This window comes from Elgaria multicarinata, chromosome 2, assembly GCF_023053635.1.
Source record: "Elgaria multicarinata webbii isolate HBS135686 ecotype San Diego chromosome 2, rElgMul1.1.pri, whole genome shotgun sequence".
NCBI lineage: Eukaryota > Metazoa > Chordata > Lepidosauria > Squamata > Anguidae > Elgaria > Elgaria multicarinata.
This window is the reverse complement of record NC_086172.1, coordinates 40,489,671-40,509,017: the sequence shown is the minus strand read 5'-3', so window position 1 is coordinate 40,509,017 and position 19,347 is coordinate 40,489,671. Positions and strand designations below refer to the sequence as shown.

Below are 19,347 nucleotides of genomic sequence, written 5' to 3'. Positions count from 1 at the left end.
CAGGTTAGTGTTGTAGGCAGGTATACCAGAAAAGACACAAATAATCATGGTAATTAGTGTTCAAACGAGGGATGTGCATCAGATTTAGCCAAAGGCTGAACCAAAATGGGCCCCTTTGGGCGTTCCTCCTAGGTGACCAGAACCAAACCTGGTCCACAAGGCTTCATTTGGATTTTGGCTTTGCAAAGACAGACAGTATGTCTCCAAAAATAGCATCTTTTGCTTTCGTATCTTTAAACGCTGATGAGTGGGGGAAGGGAGCGAGTGGGGTTGAGTGACTGATAGGTCCACCTTATAATCATAGGGCACATTTTGCCACGGGCTCTCCAATCACTATACTTTGGAGGAGGGCAAGAATGGGACCATGAGATGCCCACTCTTCCAATGCCACCAGGCTTCACTATGGTAGTGGGGGGATCCTAAACTGGTTTTCAATCATCGTAACGACCTAGCCCTGCACCTATCCTTCTGAAATTTTGCATGTTACTTGCTTGGAGACACCTCTATGATGTTGTGCTACTTTCATACAAGTAGTCCAAAAATCCATGGGGGAAGAAAAGGTGAAGCAAATCACTTGCGCTCACACACCAAATTTGAGGACTCCCCTTCCAAATGAAATGCTGCACCTATGCTTCTGAAACTTCTCTGTTTTCTCGCCTGGTGACACTTCTGTGCTGTCTGTCATTTCCAGAAGAATGGTCCACAAAGACCATGGGGGAGGGGATAACCACATCCTTTCTCCATACCCTCAAAATGTAAAGGCTACTCTTGCACAAAACTCCTTGCAGCTATTCATCTGAAACTTGATAGACTTAAATCTTTCAGAAGAAGTAACTGTCCCTAAAATTTAATTCAATTCTGCCAGGAAATAAAAATGTTGGCAGCAGTTCTCTTTTAAAAAACCCATCATAATTAAATTATAAAGGTCTGTAGCACACAAACCACTGTGCCTATTTTCCTGAAATTTGGCAGGCTAATCCTCTCCTAAGGCGCTACTATGCCTTCAAATTCCATCCACTTCTGACAAACAGAAAAAAAGTTATCAACTTTTTGTATTTCACACGATAGTCAATGGGAGGCACAAAGACACAGATTTGTGAAAGTAGACAGACTCCGAAAAGTGCCGGGCTGAATTGAGCCATTTTTGGAAGTGTCGAATCAGGGACAGAGCTGAATCTTGTAGTCCGTGCACACCTCTAGTTGAAACAATATAATCTTTTTAAAATAATGAAGTCCCACTATACCCAAGTGAATACTATAGTTAAGCGAGATACATAAGTTGGTGAAATACATAGGTAAATTTTCACCAAAATATGTCTGTTTGTATACACATACACACACTTACTATTTTTTTCTTCTGGGATTTTAGGTCTTCTAATGCTTCATCTAGAAAAGAAGATTTATTTTAATATTTTAGCACTAATGTGACAAGTCAAGTATATCCACAAATACAGTAGATACAACATTCATATGCCAAGGCTTAAATCCAATGTTGCGGAGTGAACTTCCCTGTCCTCTTCTTCCCTCTGTAGTCCCCCATGCACCCCACATCTACTTCAGAGGGTCCATCGCAGAATTGGGGGAGGGGCAATAGGGAGCTTCAGGGGGGAGGGGAAATCCCTTCTGCCAGCAGTTTCCAGTCTGCTGACAGAACACCACCGCTGGATTCAAGCCTCTGTTTAGAAACAAGATATTTTCCCCACACAGTGGTCAAAGTTCTAACAGAACATTAGCAAATCCTCTCTCTCTCTTGGTTAATTAATCGGACAGTTTTGTAAGACACATTATTCAGGATCAGCTTTTATTTTTGCTGCAACAGAGTATGGTGAATTAAGAAGCCTTTTAATTTTTTATGCAATACTATCTATCAAGCTGCTATTACAACTAAAATTGTTTTGACCCATCACTAGAGCTTCGATGAAAAAGGCCAAAAGAAAAAAGAAAAAAGAAAAAAAAGGGGGGGGAACTATTGATACAGACAAGTCACTTAATAAAAAGCATATTAGGCTCTAGTTTAAGTAAGACTCTAGCTTTAAAGTGCTAAAATCAATCCCAAAATTAGCATGTGTTATCAGAGACTCAACCTTGCAATGCTTCCAAGTTAATAAATTCTGTTTCGTTCTAGCTACTGCCCGTTAGAAAGGCAATCTACTCTGCTAAACGAGAAGGGGCACTATTATAGACTGTGCAAAAATGCCACAGCACCTTTGCTCAACCTCTTGGAAAAAGAAAGGAAAATCAAACTTTAAATTCATGTGGGATTTTTCATGAAGTCAATGCAACTCAAGTTTTGAACTCAAAAAACCCTCAATGCAGTAAGCCACTACCAATGCAGTAATAAGTTGTTCTGTTGCAAGCCCTCTGCACAGAGCCTGAATTAATTATTTAAAGAGCCTAGAACTCAAATGGTGCTACATAAATGCTAAATTGTTTAAGGGTAAGAGTGTTTGTGGTTTTAAGAAGAATGGCCTGTGTCAAGGCACGTTACTGAACTGAGAGCTTTCTTGCATACATAGCTTATGCCAAGGGCATCACATTATTCAAACTGTGGAATGAACAGGTTTGTTATAAAACTATTTAAAGGTGCTGGGCTGGTTGCAAACAGAATGAGCTAATGTAACATAGTGATTAGATGTTGGATGAGACTGAAAAAACATGTTTCAATTTCCATTTAGCCATGAAACTCACTAGATAGGACTGGGTAAATCACTACCTTACAGGATTATTATTATTATTATTTATTTATTTATATAGCACCATCAATGTACATGGTGCTGTACAGAGTAAAACAATAAATAGCAAGACCCTGCAGCATAGGCTTACATTCTAATAAAATCATAGTAAAGCAATAAGGAGGGGAAGAGAATGCAAACAGGCACTGGCTAAGGTAAACAGGCACAGGGTAGGGTAAAACTAACAGTATAGAGTCCAAACAACATCAGGTTTTAAAAGCTTTAGGAAAAAGAAAAGTTTTTAGCTGAGCTTTAAAAACTGCGATTGGATTATTGTAAGAATATAAAGGGATGCCTTAAAATATGCTGTTTTGAGCACATTGGAATAAGGGCATGATATAAGCCAGGGATTGGGGATGACTGGCTCTCAAGGTGTTGCTGAACTGCAACTCCCATCATCCCTCACCATTGGCTATGCTAGCTAGAGTGGGACTTGCAGCCCAACAACGTCCAGAGGGAAACACATTCCCCCACTCCTGATAAAAGAGAAACAATTGTTTATACATATACATAACTACATATGTTTCAAAACCACAACAAACGTCAACCATAAGACACTGGCATGAGGGATGCTCCATAAGAAATAACCGTCAAATCATGGGTTCAAGTGAGCCCATCCCCTCCTGTAATGCCTCGGCATAGATTTGCCTCCAGAAAAGACAGCCAGCAATTACGCCATCTGTCCTCTTTAAATAAGCAAGGAAGATGGTTAGCCAGTGCCTCAGTCTCAACTCTCCAAGCAGAAGCAATTTAGAAATATGCTTAAAGGTGCCACAGTAACAATCAATTTTGAAAACATTTGTTATATATCTCGCTTCTTTCTAAGTTCTGCTAAAAAGAGGAAACTGAAGGTAATTGTTTAACCTGAACATCTGTTGCAACATCAACAGAAAGCCTTTAAACATCATTCCTACCGTATTAACTTCCAAAATTTAATCTGTCACAGACCACCAAAGATTAAAAGAATGCTCTCTTATCAGGTCCTTGGGGAAGTGAATCATGTTTAACACTAGCCCTAAAGAAAAAAAAAATATTCTGCAGGTCAGACTAGTGCAATCCTGCTCATAGATCTAACTTAAAATGATTTTGTATAACCCAAGAGCTATCAAAAGCAAAGTTAAACTGAACTGTAAGACACTCATTTGAAAATGCTTTAAAAATAAAGCAGCATTCCCTTTACATGTGTATTAAGTGATATAATTTTAAGTATTTTATATTTAGGTCATGGGCTCACTCTATCTCAGGTACAGTATGTAAATAGTCACTCAACTACTTAACTATTGCAAATTAAGAACTGGTAGAGAAGTTTCTGTAAACTGTTTGCGAATGGAGTCATCCCCATGTTGTTAATATGCCATGTGACTTAACCCAGTATACATTGGCAGGTAAACATTTTTGCAAGCTAGTAACACTTGTGGGCTTGTTTGTAAGGCTAGCACAAGGAAGAGATTAGACTAAGCTGACCTATACATTTCAGTGCCTTTGCCTTTCATCCACTGGAGTTTAACACAGTTTAAGACTTTCTTGCAAAATGCCAATGGTGAGGGCTGATGGAATTGCAGTTCAACATCTGGAGGGCCATAAGCTGCCCACCCCTGCCCTCTTGTAACTAAACCTAAATATGTGTAACTGAAATAACAGCCTAATTTAGATGTTAACTAAATCATGAATTATCAAGGCTTCATGTAAAATGTTAAACACCATGGGACACAAGATGGATCCCCACAGCACCCCACACACCAATGGCCATAAGATGGAGCAGCAGTCTCAGAATCATCATCTTGGATCTGTTCTCCAAGAACCACCAGAGCCACTAAAGTACAATGCCCCTAGTCCCATCCTAACAAGGTGACCTAGAGAGATACCATGGTCAATGGTATTGAACATCACTGAGTGACTCCAGAGAATCAGCAGTTGTATCTGTTTCCCAGAATAGGCTGTCCACCACAGCAACCAAGGTGCCTAGATCCCTAAACCAAGTCACAAGTTGGACTAAAATAGATCTTGATAATAAGAGTCTTCTACAACGTGCTTAAGCACCTTGCCTGGAAATGAAATATTTCAGACTACTCCACTGTTGGAGGGGTGCCCAATAATGGTTTCTTAAAAAGGGTTCTTACTATGGCTTCCTTTAAGGCCACTGGGAACACACCTTCTGTTAGAGAAGAAATTACCATTTTTGTACCCAGTACGTCTGATCTATCTGGCAGCTAAGATGGGCATGTCACGAAGATGTACCTTGTCAGCTTCACCTCTCAAAGAATATTGTCCTTGTCCTTAGGCCACACAAGTTGAGAAGTAAATGCTGAGACTGCCAAAGACAGCTGACATATATTGTCTGTCTCTAACAGAGGAGTAAAGAGTTCAGGGTAGCATCTGGGGAGATTGATTCTACCCAACACACACCCTGCCAAGGTATGCTACCAGCTTGGGGCTGTCAATTCACAATTCCTACTTTATAACTTAGAATACATACATCCTTCCTTAATTGCATTCATATTTTGAACCACGATGGTCATAATATACATGAGTCTAAAATACTGTGCATTTATCAAAATATAAATGAGTTATAATTATACTTAACTTGCTATATAATAGAAGGTAATTCAAATATTCTTTATCCTGTAGTCACTTCAGTGTTCCGCTTTCAGACACATTTAAGTACCTAACAATTAATCCATTCATCTTCACAACATTTTATATTCATTTTCCATTTTATAGCCGAGTATAAGGCTGAGTAGGTTTCCTGAAGTCTTAAAGAAAGTCAACCATAAATTCTATTAAAGGCTTTCATCCAGAAGACCATCCACAAGGTGTTCAATACAAGACAACTATAGGCAATGTAACTGTATCTGCACAGTTTCATGCTTAGGCTTAAAAAGGAAAAAATATATATGGGACAAATTAAACTTACTGTTTCTTTCTGTTCTTTTAGAAAAGATAAAGATGAGGAGTGTCCTTATAGACCAAACTCTGCAAGGGGTGTGGTGGGGGAAGAGGAGAGAAAGGATTTCCAATATTAAAATCTAGACAAGAGGAAATTGAATGTTACATTCTTCACCATGCCTGGAACTATTTATTTATTTAAGAACATGCCATGCTGGATCAGACCAAGGGTCCATCTAGTCCAGCACTCTGTTCACACAGTGGCCAACCAGTCATCGGCCAGGGATGAACAAGCAGGATGTGGTGCAACAGCACCCTTCCATAAATAAACATAAATAAAAATTATTTATTTAAACATTTGTATCCCACCCTATAACACCGGGATCTCAGGGCGGCATACAGATAAAATCAGAACAATGTAAACATAAATATACACAGCTAAAAACATATTAAATCATTAACTAATTAAAACCAGTAGATTTTTTTTAAAAAGTAATAAAAACAATTAAAACTATGTATAACCATGGAGAATTTGGCCCTCAAAGGCTTTGATAAAGAACCATGTTTTAACTTGGCGCCAAAATGAAGCCAGTGTCAGTGCCAGTTGGGCCTTAAGGGTATTCCATAACCAGGGTGCCACAACAGACAAAGCCCTCTCCCATGCCCCACCATAATGCATGTCTCTCATTGGTGGAACGCAGAGGAGGGTTCCTCCAACAGATCTCAGGCAGGCATATATAGGGAGAGATGCTCCCTCAAGTACCAAGGTCCCAAGCCTTTTAAGGCTTTAAATGTCATTGCCATATCATCCACGCAACCTTCACAATTGATGCCTGTCTCAAAAAGCAACTAGTGACAAACAAGTCCTGTTTCACAGACACCTCCTTTAATGTCGGTAGAATGAGTTCATTACTTTGGTTATCATACTCTTCTTTCAAGAAAGGAGCATTAAGGCTGGAGAATACAATACTCTGAGAGCAAAATATGCAGGCTGTGACTTGATAGCTAAGATCCAATCATCTAGTCCACCCACCTATCTGAATATTTATATCATATTGAATTAAACTAATTTGTGCAAGCAAAGGATCTTTGTCTTGCAGAACGGGACTATGATGCATGTGCACTTCCCCTTCTTCCTTTCCTTCCCCATGTGAAGCAGCTTGTCCCACCACCTACCTTGGACCTGAGGGCTCCCAGGGAAGCAGTGGTGGTGCTGTGCGAACATCTCCCTGCAGAGAGATGCAAGCATAAAGAATGATTCCCTGTTAACCGCACTGCCTGCATCAGACTTGGTGGCCTCACAAGTCCCAGCAGGAGGCAACAGGGATCATTCCCAGCACGCAGAAAGGACCACAGAGAGTTATCCCTATCCCCACTTGTTCTGCACATAGGGGTCCCTTGGGTGAGTGATAAGAAAAGGAACCTAGAGAGAATTATAGCTATCAAGAGCATGCATGCCACCATTGCACTCCATTCTTGGATACTCTACGCTTCAGTTTTGTCTTGAGAAAAGCTACAAAAAAAATATATCTGCAGTTTCATACGCAGCTTGTTATGCTACTGAACAGCCCTTAGAGCCAGAAAGGACTTTTCTAGAGCCCTAACTCCACCCTTAACTTCTTCTAGAGTAAGCATAGTTAGCTCCTTTGGCCTTTCCTCTTTCTTACATTTTGACTTTAATTCTTTACTGTGTTTTCTGCCACTGTTGCCTCTGTACCGCCAAAATATGGCAGAGACTTTAGGTGCAGGAGGGGCTACAAAGGTCAGGGTGGTACATGGAACTCGCATGTTGCCAAACTCTTGACCAGGCATCCTGTATGGTCAAAGCCAACTTTAAGTTAAAATATGAACACACACTCAAACGTAACTTTAATTTCTCATTAGGTATTTCCATTAGCAACAGCACATTCAAAAAGCAACCGATTATGTTACACAAGCAAGAGGTTTTTAAGTATCAAAAAACAGCAACTATTGTTCCTGTGATTAGATTATCCAGCTAGATAAATCTGAGTAGTTTTTGCAGACTAATCATTACTGAAGAGCCTTGCTGACTTTTCAAACCGCTACATAGATTTGTGTTTGTCCTATCCTAAACCCAAATTACCTCGGGTTGGCACCTAGTAAGCAAGAAAATATGAGCTCAAATTAAATAGCAGTTTCATCCCAACACATCAGCTATGGAACAGTTTACAATCCAGGATGACATAAGCTTTCGCCAAGAGGCTGCATTGAAAAAGCAAGTAGTAGTGGCTATTTGTCCAGTTCCTAAAAATGGCCAACCTTCCCCCCCCCCCCCGTTTAGCTCCTTCTGTCTTCTCCTTCCCCTCCTTGCTATTTTAGGTAAGTGGAAGGGAGAACACAAAACTATAGACACATGAGACCATTGCTTATCAAGAGCCCAGAACATCCTCCCTACCGCTTCTAAATAGCCCACAAGCAGTAAGACAACAAACATACACTCTCCTACTACTCTTACCAGAAACAGGCATTTCAGGTATTGGGAGGGAGAGAGAGGGAGAGAGAGAGAGAGAAGGCCTGGGAGAGAAGAATACAGAGGCAGCAAAATTAACAACCCACTCTCTCCTTTAGCAAGATTCTTTATGCCTCCCTTCCCACATTCCCAAACTGTCTATTAAGGATAGTATGGAAATGGTTGGAATGGGGAGGTGTAAAGGTTTGGTACAGGATTCTCAGCTAATAACTCCTGGCTTACGACCTAAAAGTCAGTCTACTAATTTCTACACTGTAAAGCAAGGGTGGGAAATCTATGATTCTCAATATTGTTGGACTATGACTTCTATCAGTTACCAATGGTGAAGAATGGTGGGAGTTGCAATCTGACAACATCTGGAGGGTCACACATTCCCCATCCTTGCTGTAAAGAATTGTATTGGCTTCTAAATTTCTCTGCCCACCCCAATTGTAACTTCCTGCAATCCACCACCCCTTATACATTTCAATCCAAAATGCTACTGGTCACTTTTCAATGATATTCAAAACATCTCTATTATAGACGTCTGCTATAACATCAGTGTAAAAGGCTGTGATGTTATGATTCAGGAAGTGTTCCAGTCATCTTTTAGATTGCATAATGATGTTTGCAGCTTGCAATGAGTGGACGTAAAGTCAGTCAGGACCCAAAATAATTGGCCTTCATTTTAGAAGTCTACTCTTATGATTCAACCTCCTGTTAATTTGATTTTATGCTTGAGTCTGGTTTTCAAACTTTTAGAAGTGGTCTTGATAATCCAAAACCTCCTTAAACATAAAAAAGATTAAGGCAGGAGTGTGCCATCCTTTTCAATCCAGAAGCCACATTCCCTTGGGGAAAGTGGCTAGGGGCTGCATACCATCAATGAGTGGAGCCAAAAGGTGGGTGAGGGTACATCTTTTCTCTCTTTAACACGTCCTTTCTTCCATTCTGACAACTTTCTTCCATTCATAGTCTCTATCATGCCCCAGCCCAAGAAAACTCTCAGTGTTGGCACTCAATCCTGCTGCAGATCCAGTATTTCTCACTCAGCTTCTTTTTCTTCCATCTCTACCCACAACTAGCCAGTGTGGTATAGTGGCTAGAGTGTTGAACTGGGAGTCAGGAGATCTAGGTTCTAGTCCCCACTCAGCAGTGGAAGCCCACTGGGTGACTTTGGGCCAGACGCAGACTCTCAGCCCAACCCACCTCAGAGGGTTGTTGTTGTGAGGATAAAACAGAGAAGGAAGAGGATTATGTGTGCCACCTTCAGTTCCTTGGAGGAAAAAAGGCGGGATATAAATGTAATAAATAAACTATCCATCCTCTCTCACCTACCCCTTTCCTTATGCTCTGCTCCCCAGTCCACACAATTGATTGCTCAGTGTTCCACCTTCTCTGCTGTTCCACCATCAAAAGATTTTACTTTTCTTTTTTTCAAATCCAGGAAGAATGGTTACTTTTTTTCCAGAGATTTACGAATCTAAGGCACAACCACACTTGGAATACTGTATACAATAATGGTTACTGCACCTCAGAAAGGATATTGCAGAGCTGGGGCAGAAAAAGGCAACCAAAATTATCTAGGGTTTGGCACAACTCCCCTACAGTAAAAGGTTACAACATTTGGGACTATTTAGTTTAGGGGGAAAAGGTGAGTAAGGGGGCAGGGGACATGATAGGTAAAGCTATCAATGGCTATTGATCATGACAAAAATATTCCATCTCCAGGATCAGAGGCAGCATGACTCTGAATACCAGTTGCTTGGAAACAATAGTGGGAGCGGGCTATTGCTCTCATGTCAGGATCTGGCTGGTCACTGAGACACAGGCCCTATTCAGACATAACTTGGGGAAGGGTGACTAGGCTAAACATGTGCAGTTTTTCCTTGCAGTGCTGCGGGGTGCAGGAGTAGACGCTCTTCTGTAAGTGCTTGGAGAACCATGGGAAGAGGTTTTCGTTCCTCCTGGCCATCAGCAGGGTGGGCAGGGATGTTTTTGCTTTAACATGGCATCCACAAGTGTTTGTGTCTGGCAGCATGGAACACTCAACATCGCTGTGCTGATTAACAGTGGCACTGGATCAAAAACATCTTTGTTCCCTGCCAGGGATGATGCGGACGTCTGATACAGGGGTAGAGTCCAACGGACTCGTCCCACCCCAGCCTGCCTCCGCTCACTGTGCTATATGAGCTGGTGGAGAGCTTGACAAGGGGCCAGGGAGTACTGCATAGCTGCCCAACCCTTAGCAAGCTGCCATTATGCATAAAAATGGAGGCTCGTTATTCTGCGTAAAAGCTCTTATATGGAAATGGCAGCCGTATAGCCACCAATTACGCAAGATTATTCACGTCTCTAATGGCAGTGCTAATGGCAGTTCTATGATAGTACTGAGTTAACGACAGAGGCCTGACAATCAAAACACTAAGCCATGGTTAAGGCCACTAACACTTTTGCAGCAGCATAGTTAGTGAGGGTGGTTAAACCGTGGTTATGTAGCCACCATGGTTTAGCATCATGGCTTAGCATCTTGTCTGAAAAGGCCCAAAGAATGCTGAACAGGATGTGCCTTTGGTCTGATCCAGCGACATTCTTCTGATGTTAAGACATATTTTGCTCCATAATTTCTTTGAAGAAAAGCCTACAATTATGATGAATCCAAAACTGTCAAATACACACCCACTCAACCTACCACATGTCACGCCACATTGTCTCTACAAAAACAAAATGTTAGAAAAGAAAAAGATACGCTTTACTTACATCAGCGGAAATGCAAAAAGGGGAAGTGTCATGATGATCCTTGCTGTCCACTCATCAGGAAGATACCAAAAATAAATAATTAGGCAGGAGAGAAGATAGAGAACTGATGAATAGAGGAGAAACCTTCCAACCCAGAGCTTCTGCTGCCTCTGATTTTTCTCTCTAAACTCCTCAAGTCCCTGGATATCCTGCAAATTTAAAAAATATATATTGCGTTGTTAAAGCTGAAACATGTTAGAAGCATTTAACCTTGTAAGCCTTTCCTCTGAAGCTGTGAGAACTAAGCTAAGTATTGAATATACTTAACACCTTTGATATATTTAACCTAAGGCACAATCCAGTCCATGCCTTGCATGCAGCAACACAAGTGCAGTTCTTTGCACATAGGGAGTGGAGGAAAGGAAGGGGTGCACCAGTAGTGAATCTTGTTTATGAGAAGAAGAGGAGTGAATCCTGTTTATGAGAGGAAGAGGAGGGAAGTGATAAGGGATTGATCGCCCCACACGTTTAAACTGTATTTTTCCCTTTTTTTAAAAAAAAAAGAAAAAAAGAGTGGCCATACGCAGAATAATGATCTCCTGTTCAGGATAACACAACATGCCTGGGGCAATCGTAGAAACCAGGAAAGCAAAGCTAAGAATGTGTGCAGTTTTATTTTTCAGGTGCAGTTTATTATCTGGAATCACAGTGAATTCGGTACATCTGACTAAACAATTCTGTATAGCCACTAATTGTTGTTTCCTAATCTAAGATCCTGATCCTTACCATATGTATTTGGAAGAGTTTCAACTGATTTTAATGGAACTTCATTCCTTGTTAGTATATACTGGCTACACTATTAGGCCTGTAAACAGCTAGTCACCTGAGGGGCCGCCTTCAACAAACCAACTTGCCAACAAGCTAGGGGAAAGGAAGTGTTTGGTTTTGGGAATCAGGGAGGGAGATTGCATGACAACAGCTAAATTAGGGTGCCAGAAAACAACAGATAACAATGTCAGTTTTTAGAAAAGCATTTATCTTCTAGTTCTGAATGGCATTGACAAGGGTTTCTTCCCTTTCCCCTCCCTTCTCTTTGCAGGAATACTGAAGATCTGGTTGGTGGGGTGGAGGTCACTGCACCATTTTCATTATCTCTGTGTTGCTCAGTATTACATTTTAATTTCTCTTCTTCTCCATGAACAGAACTGCTTCCCCACCTAGTTTCTTATACTTCCTGCCCCAGCAATAAACTCCTGCTGGAATTTGGTAGCTGCTGCTAAAGAACCTTTGCAGTCCCATCCTCCACCTCTCACCCTTTGCAGGTAGATCATTTTTAAGAACAGGAAGATTTACTTTGTACACTGATTAACTGGCTGGGAGAAGACAAATTCACATTTCCCTTTTATTTCCATCAGCATCTCTACCTCTGCAGCCTTTCTCCATTTGCAACTGGCTCTATTTGCAACTCTCACACTCCTTTTCTACACCAGATATAAGAAACAAACCACATAAACGTCATCTATATAATCAGTTCTTCTCCTTAATACTATGGGAGGGGCAAACTGCTTCTATAGCGGCACTTCTACTACGTATATTCCTGCTAGCAAGTAGAAATATTTTTGTCTACTAAACACAAAAATTATTTGTGGAACTCTGCCTCTGGTGACCAATAAATCATGAAAATATTTGTAAATTGGGGGGGGATGTTCCTTTTAGGCATTTCCCCCTTTTTTGGTATTTAATGTACAAATAACTTAACTTTAAGCATGGGTGGGCAGGCACATTCTTGCTGAACTGTAAAATGTAGCAGGCCCTTGCAGTACTAGGAAGGAATGCTGCGAGAACAGCACCCTAAGCTCCTGATTGCAGGAGAAAACTTCATGCTCAATCATTTTACTTATTTGCATCACAACTACTACCTACAAGTACTTACACCTATTAAACTTACATTGCAGGCTTCTTAAACATATCTTTGAATTCCCATACCTACACATGTGAGAACATTCAAGTCCTTGCCATTTTCTAACATAACATAACAAGCCTTAAATGTATTGATAAAATGTTCAATTCAACTATAACTTTTGACACTTGTAAATAACGTTAGATCCTTAGATTTAGCTCTTAAAACAAGCAATAAGAGATGAAATAAGAGATGAAACATACCTTATCAATTTTTTCTAAGACTTCTACTGTGGAAGGCTTTGCCTGCTTATAAGGGAAAGGAAAAAGTGAAAATTTGCCCTCAAACACTAGGTTATAAACATGTTGCCAACAACGAAATGTTAGAGTTGGGGGGAAATGCAATGATTTTCACTACATAACTTATGCCTTTATTTTCAGACCTTGTTTCTAATTATGTTACCAACCCTCCTTCCTTGGGCCTATGATACACCCCAAATGACAAAAAGCACACCCTTAGAAGCGACTGGAACATAAACACCAAAGCTTTCCCCATAACCACTACTCCCTCCACAGATCACGAGGGAAGAAATACAAAATGATAGGGAACACTGCTATTTGCAAAGGAGAGATCTGAAGAGTAGCATGTTGTATACAAGACTGAAAGTAGCTTCAGACATTACAGTTTTAGAATAACACATATATTATGGATCAATATTGTGATGTGTGAAAGCAGTTGATCATTTAGAAGATAAATTGCAGTTGACTTATTATTATTATTATTATTTATTTATTTATTTATTTATATAGCACCATCAATGTACATGGTGCTGTACAGAGTAAAACAGTAAATAGCAAGACCCTGCCGCATAGGCTTACATTCTAATAAAATCATAATAAAACAATAAGGAGGGGAAGAGAATGCAAACAGGCACAGGGTAGGGTAAACAGGCACTGGGTAGGGTAAAACTAACAGTATAAAGTCAGAACAAAATCAAGTTTTAAAAGCTTTAGGAAAAAGAAAAGTTTTTAGCTGAGCTTTAAAAGCTGCAGTTGAACTTTTAGTTCTCAAATGTTCTGGAAGAGCGTTCCAGGCATAAGGGGCAGCAGAAGAAAATGGACGAAGCCGAGCAAGGGAAGTAGAGACCCTTGGGCAGGCGAGAAACATGGCATCAGAGGAGCGAAGAGCACGAGCGGGGCGATAGTGTGAGATGAGAGAGGAGAGATAGGAAGGAGCTAGACAGTGAAAAGCTTTGTAGGTCAACAGGAGAAGTTTATATTGGATTCTGAAGTGAATTGGAAGCCAATGAAGAGATTTCAGCAGTGGAGTAACATGGTCAGAGCGGCGAGCCAAGAAGATGATCTTAGCAGCAGAGTGGTGAACAGAAACCAACGGACTGATGTGAGAAGAAGGAAGGCCAGTGAGAAGAAGGTTGCAGTAGTCCAACCGAGAAATAACCAATGCATGAACAAGAGTCTTGGCAGAAGAGACAGACAAAAATTATCGAATCCTGGCAATATTATACAGGAAAAAACGACAGGATTTAGCTACTGCCTCAATATGAGGAATAAAGGAGAGCGAGCAATCAAATATAAAGCCAAAACTTCTTGCCAATAGCCAGTTACCCCATGTTTATAGAGGAGAAACTTTGGTTAATGAGCTGCCAAACAATATATTTTTAAAAATTAAAAATTGTCCAAGGATATGTGGAGAGTCACCAGGAAATCACAATGTAATTTACATTAGCAGCAGTATCGCACCGGATACTGCTCCATGTTAATCCTACCTAGAATAGACCCATTGAAATGAATGGGATTTAAGTTAGTCATTTATTTCAATGGGTCTACTCTAAGTAGACCAACATTCGATTTAACCATATGAATAGAAGACTCTACTTTTTGCAGTAAGGTTTATGACTGTATGAAGATCCCAGAGCTCATATTTAAAGGTAGTTGTAACATACTGAAACCAAGAGCTACTATAAAATTGGATCGAGGGGCAGGTAATGTAAAAGGTTTTGGGGTGGGGGGTGGAATTCAAATTCTTAGCAGCCAGAATAAAATGTTCAGGTGCTAGAGCTAAACTTGGGATTTTTCCTGTCCTGCTAAACTGAACTGTGATCATGCGCACCAGTGTAGAAAAGAAAGAGTGAAAAAGTCATATGTCTGTAGACAAAAAAAGAGGAAAAAGGCAGTTTCCAGACTGTAATAACAAAGCAGCAGAACACACTATCTGCAGCGATTGTAGACTCCTCCTTCAAATCAGTGAAGTAGAGTGATAGAGCAGTAGGTCAGGGTGACTTGGGCTCAAATGCGAATTTGGCCAGGAAGTTCGCCAAGTCACCTTACCTTTCAGTCAAACCTACTTCTCAAGGTTAGCATCAAGGTAAAATAGCATTAATACCAGGTAGACTGCTTTGAGATCCTTCAGAGGAAGGATGGTATAAAAATGTGGTACACGTGTACATGGACCAAAACACAGGGAAATTCTAAATTGTGACAGTGTTAGCTTCCTCCACCTAGCCCCTTTTAGCCACATATATGTGCTACATTTTCTTCATGTGTGAAGGAGCCCTATTTAAATAAACTATCTTTTATGGACTAAGTGGCCATGGATTATGAAACTTCCTTACAAGGGAAAAACTAAACTTACTCCACATTCACAAATGTAAATCTATAACACTGGTTTTCTACTTAACTAGTAAGGTTGGTACAGTATAAAAATGAACTCTCACATGATGTTTATGTATGTCATCACTCAGACAGCTTATTCATAAGTGAACACAAAGGGCAGTATTCCCCAACATTGTATCCTCTAGATGTTTTGACTACAATTCCCATCAGCCCAACCAGCATGGCCAATGACAAAGGTTGTAGGACCTAGCTGGGGAGGGTTGACACAAGAGAGCCAGCTGAAATTAGTCCTGACTAAGTCCCATTCATACAAATGGAATAATTGATTACCCACAATTAACTTATGCCAACTGCCTTCAATGACTAAGTCTTGACTAACTTAGCTGGATTGGGACCACAGAGATCAAAGACTAACTCTGTTCCCTCAGCCTATTCTCCACTGTTCTCTCAGCCTCAACTCTTACTCTCAATCTGTAAACATGAGGATAATAATGCTGATCTACCTATAAAACTCTCTTTTAAAATTAGCAATTACCATATGAACACTATTTTTATTAATTCAAAAATAGAAAAAATGATTTTTTTAAAAAGCAGCTTCATTAACAGAAAGCTCATGCTGCCCCATAAGCTATTTTTCGGGGGGGGGGGGTTACAAACAATTAGCAGATCTCACATCAGCAAATACTTCTTTCTAGACAGCTACCTGATTTGTGCTTGTCTGCTGACAACATGCTTTTCTAGAACATTTACCCAGGGCATCTCCTCCCAGTACAGCTAGACACAATACAACACAGCACAATCCCACTGATTTCAAGGGACTCAGCACATGTGTTGTTGCATCCAGGTCACTGGTTAGGGCAAGGTTGGGCAACTTATGGCCTTCCAGAGGTTATGGCCTACAACACCCATCAGCCCCTAGCCAGCTCAGCCAATGGTAAGGGATAATGCAAACTGTAGGCCAAAACATCTGGAGGGCCACAAGTTGCCCACTCCTGGTTTGAGATAAGATGATTAATTTGGCCCCATTGTGTGACTTCTGAAAGTCAGTCCTGCAATTTAAAAAAAACAGTCTCTCATTCTGTTTGAAGGCTCACCATCCAAATAGAAAAAAGAGCACCTTAAGACTTAGCTAGTACACTGATATTTTTACATATATATTTTTCTGATGAATCTAAGATTAGACAAGCTCAGTGCCTTGTTCTACATCACAGCAAGTTTTTTTTAGAAAGAAACTGTTCTTCTTGCAACACAAAAACGTGAACTTCTAATCGAGAAGATTTACTTACCCGCCATCTGGAAATCATTCCACCCATTTCTCTATTTGCGGAGATGGGTCGTTCTGGTAACTTATAACCAATCTTGTAATGGAATTCACAGCTAGAAGTAAAGCATTTGTGTTTTTAATTAAAAATACACCCACAGTGTAATCCAAGAAGTATAAAGATATTTCAAACTGCATGATTACACACCACTGCACACACAACCTAGTTTACAAATTCTCTGTCACATTGTAACTTCACATGCATGTGTTTTATATTATGCTTCAGATTGTATATCTTGTTTTGCAAATTTGAAGGTGTGATAAAAAGTTTTCTAAAGAATATTGATAGTATTCTAAGTATCCATGTAAGCAAAATAAAATTCTAGTCCCTCCTTAATTATTACTAGGCAATTAAAAAAACAAATTAAAAGTTTACTTCCCATGTAGGTGACTGTTATTAGCATCTGCAGTTTTAGAATGGGGTATTTGAGAACGTATTTATATTTTCCAAAAATTTCAACATAAATTGTATTATGAACTTCAGAAATGCATTATTGAAATTCAAGACCTCATTAATGCATATATGGCATAAGACACAACTGCAATTAAAATTAATTCACTTGCTTCAAAACTGGTACTCCAGTTTCTTGGCACAGTTGTGAAGAATAGATAGAGCCATTCTGTCAGCAGAATAGGGAGGGGTGTGATTTCCAACAATTCACCTTTCCTGTGCTCCAGAGAGTTGGGGGACCCTCCAGAGCATATTTTGGGGCACATGGAGAGGGCTATTGAAACACTGAAAATCACATATCTCTCTCTGTTCTGCTGGTGGAAGCCTTTTGTCAGCAGAGAGAAACTATCTGGATATTGCCCTAACACAAGTTGTGGAGTAGATCTTCTCATTTTCTGTGAAAAAAAGGAATGAGGGAAATCTTTTACACGTCTGAGGTTAAGGCTGCAATCCTATGTGCATTACTTTAGAGTAAACCCTACAAAATCCAGCAGAGCTTACTTCTGAGTAAACAAGCATAGGATTGTGATGCATAGATTATAAATGATACAAGGACAGAGCAATCCTATGATCCCTGGGAGAACGTCTCAGGGACCATAGGACTGTAGACACTGTTACGATGTCAGAAGGGGGACTCTGAGTTCTGATCACCTGCCCGCTCGCAGCCACCACACAAACAGAACTGTTTGTTCCAGCTACTTCTTGAGGTCACAAACATGGCCTCGGAGGGAAGGAAAAGGAAGTATTCCAGTGGACAGGGATGGGAAAAGAGAGGCAAGGATACAAGAAATCCTATGGCCTTTCTAACCCCGGCTCAACCCTCAGCAGCACACCCTCTCTATACAGGCTCAAAAGCCCTATCAGAGGAGAACAGAAAGATGAACATTGCCTCCATTGGCAGCAGTCCAGCAGGACATTGGCTATGCAGAAGACTGGAGGCTTCCTTCTGGGGGGAGTGCAATACTTATAATATTTAAATCACATTAAGTGTGCTTTAATTCCACCACCACCCTCAAATATTCAGGTCAAATAGCTGAGGTGTATAGGGGCAAAAATTAACAAGGGGTAGGGTTTTTTTTTTAGCTTTGTTGTTTATTTTACAATTCTCTAGTGATTTCCTAATGCAACTCAAAAAAATTCTGAAAAAAAAATGCATCATTGATCCTATATAACCCTAAGATCATCCACAAAAATAATATGGGTGATCTTGTATACCTGGGTCTCTAGCATGGTGCCCATGGGTGACAATACGCCCCAATGTCCCATGGTGCCTGTCGTGCTCCCAGTCCCACCTGATTTTAATTTTATTTCTTAAGATTTTTTTTAATTGTTTTTTTCTAACTGGCTTGCTGCAAAGCAATGTGCTGTCCTCCAGTGCCATCTTTATTTGGGTTCAAAAGAGCGGCTGTGTGTTTTGAAGATCAACTGCCACCTCTAACTTGTATATCTAGGTTGTCGGGCAAGTTACTTTTCTTTTACCAATTGGACTTCTGGGAAACAAGTGTTCTGTGACTGGCTGTTTTGTAAATTGACAAAGTGACCAATGGCAGCCATTTTGAGAGGTCCCATGACACTCTCAAAATTCCAAATGTGCCCACCAACCCCAAAAGACTGAAGACTCCTGCTGCACATCTTTTTTTATGTACTCCAATTATCCAAGCTCTGCAATGTATTCAGCTCTCAAATTATTACTTTTTATGACTGAGCACCATGGAATTTACTTTCCATCTCATGGAAAAACTATTTTCCCTGGTACCTCCCAGCACGCACTTACAGAACATTCCAACGTCTTACTTCTGAATAAACATGAACAGGGTCAAGCTGAAAGTCCCACTTTCTTCAATAAGAGATCTCCAAATAAAACAGCCTCAACCTTCAAGTTCAGTATATCTTTGCAGGTATACCGAAAGCACCAAAAAGAAATGTCTCAGCAGTGGAGACAGACTGCATGGCAAAGTATACTGGATTATTCTCCTGGGTTGTATTAAATGCTGCATTCATTCAAACTCTCACAATACTGCTGTTGCTGGTATTCCGTAGAGGCAGAAGGCAAAATTGGTAGGATTGCCAATTTCAAGGCAAAAATAGAACGAACAGCAGGACCAGCTTAAAAGGGTATGTTCTCTACAGCACATAGTGGGGCAAACCTGGATTACACCTGCTGACACTGTGTATGCCAGCCACCTGTTCCAAGGTCCCACCTGCAGGGGCCTAA

General features: G+C 40.4%; 1 protein-coding gene across 5 annotated transcripts in view; it reads right to left on the bottom strand.

Moving 5' to 3' along the window:
- The window catches only part of LNPK (lunapark, ER junction formation factor), a 48,611-nt gene that overhangs the window by 25,593 nt on the left and 3,671 nt on the right, over positions 1-19,347 (bottom strand). For 4 of the 5 annotated variants that reach the window (XM_063116333.1, XM_063116329.1, XM_063116331.1 and 1 more), the window contains exons 2-6: positions 16,647-16,737; positions 12,991-13,035; positions 10,849-11,036; positions 5,647-5,705; positions 1,346-1,386 (exon numbers count right to left, since the gene is read on the bottom strand). In XM_063116333.1, the coding sequence (XP_062972403.1) occupies positions 1,346-1,386; positions 5,647-5,705; positions 10,849-11,036; positions 12,991-13,035; positions 16,647-16,673 (360 nt within the window). In that variant the 5' untranslated portion in view covers positions 16,674-16,737. The remainder of the gene's footprint in view (positions 1-1,345; positions 1,387-5,646; positions 5,706-10,848; positions 11,037-12,990; positions 13,036-16,646; positions 16,738-19,347) is intronic. The other variant, XM_063116332.1, reaches the window with a different exon arrangement.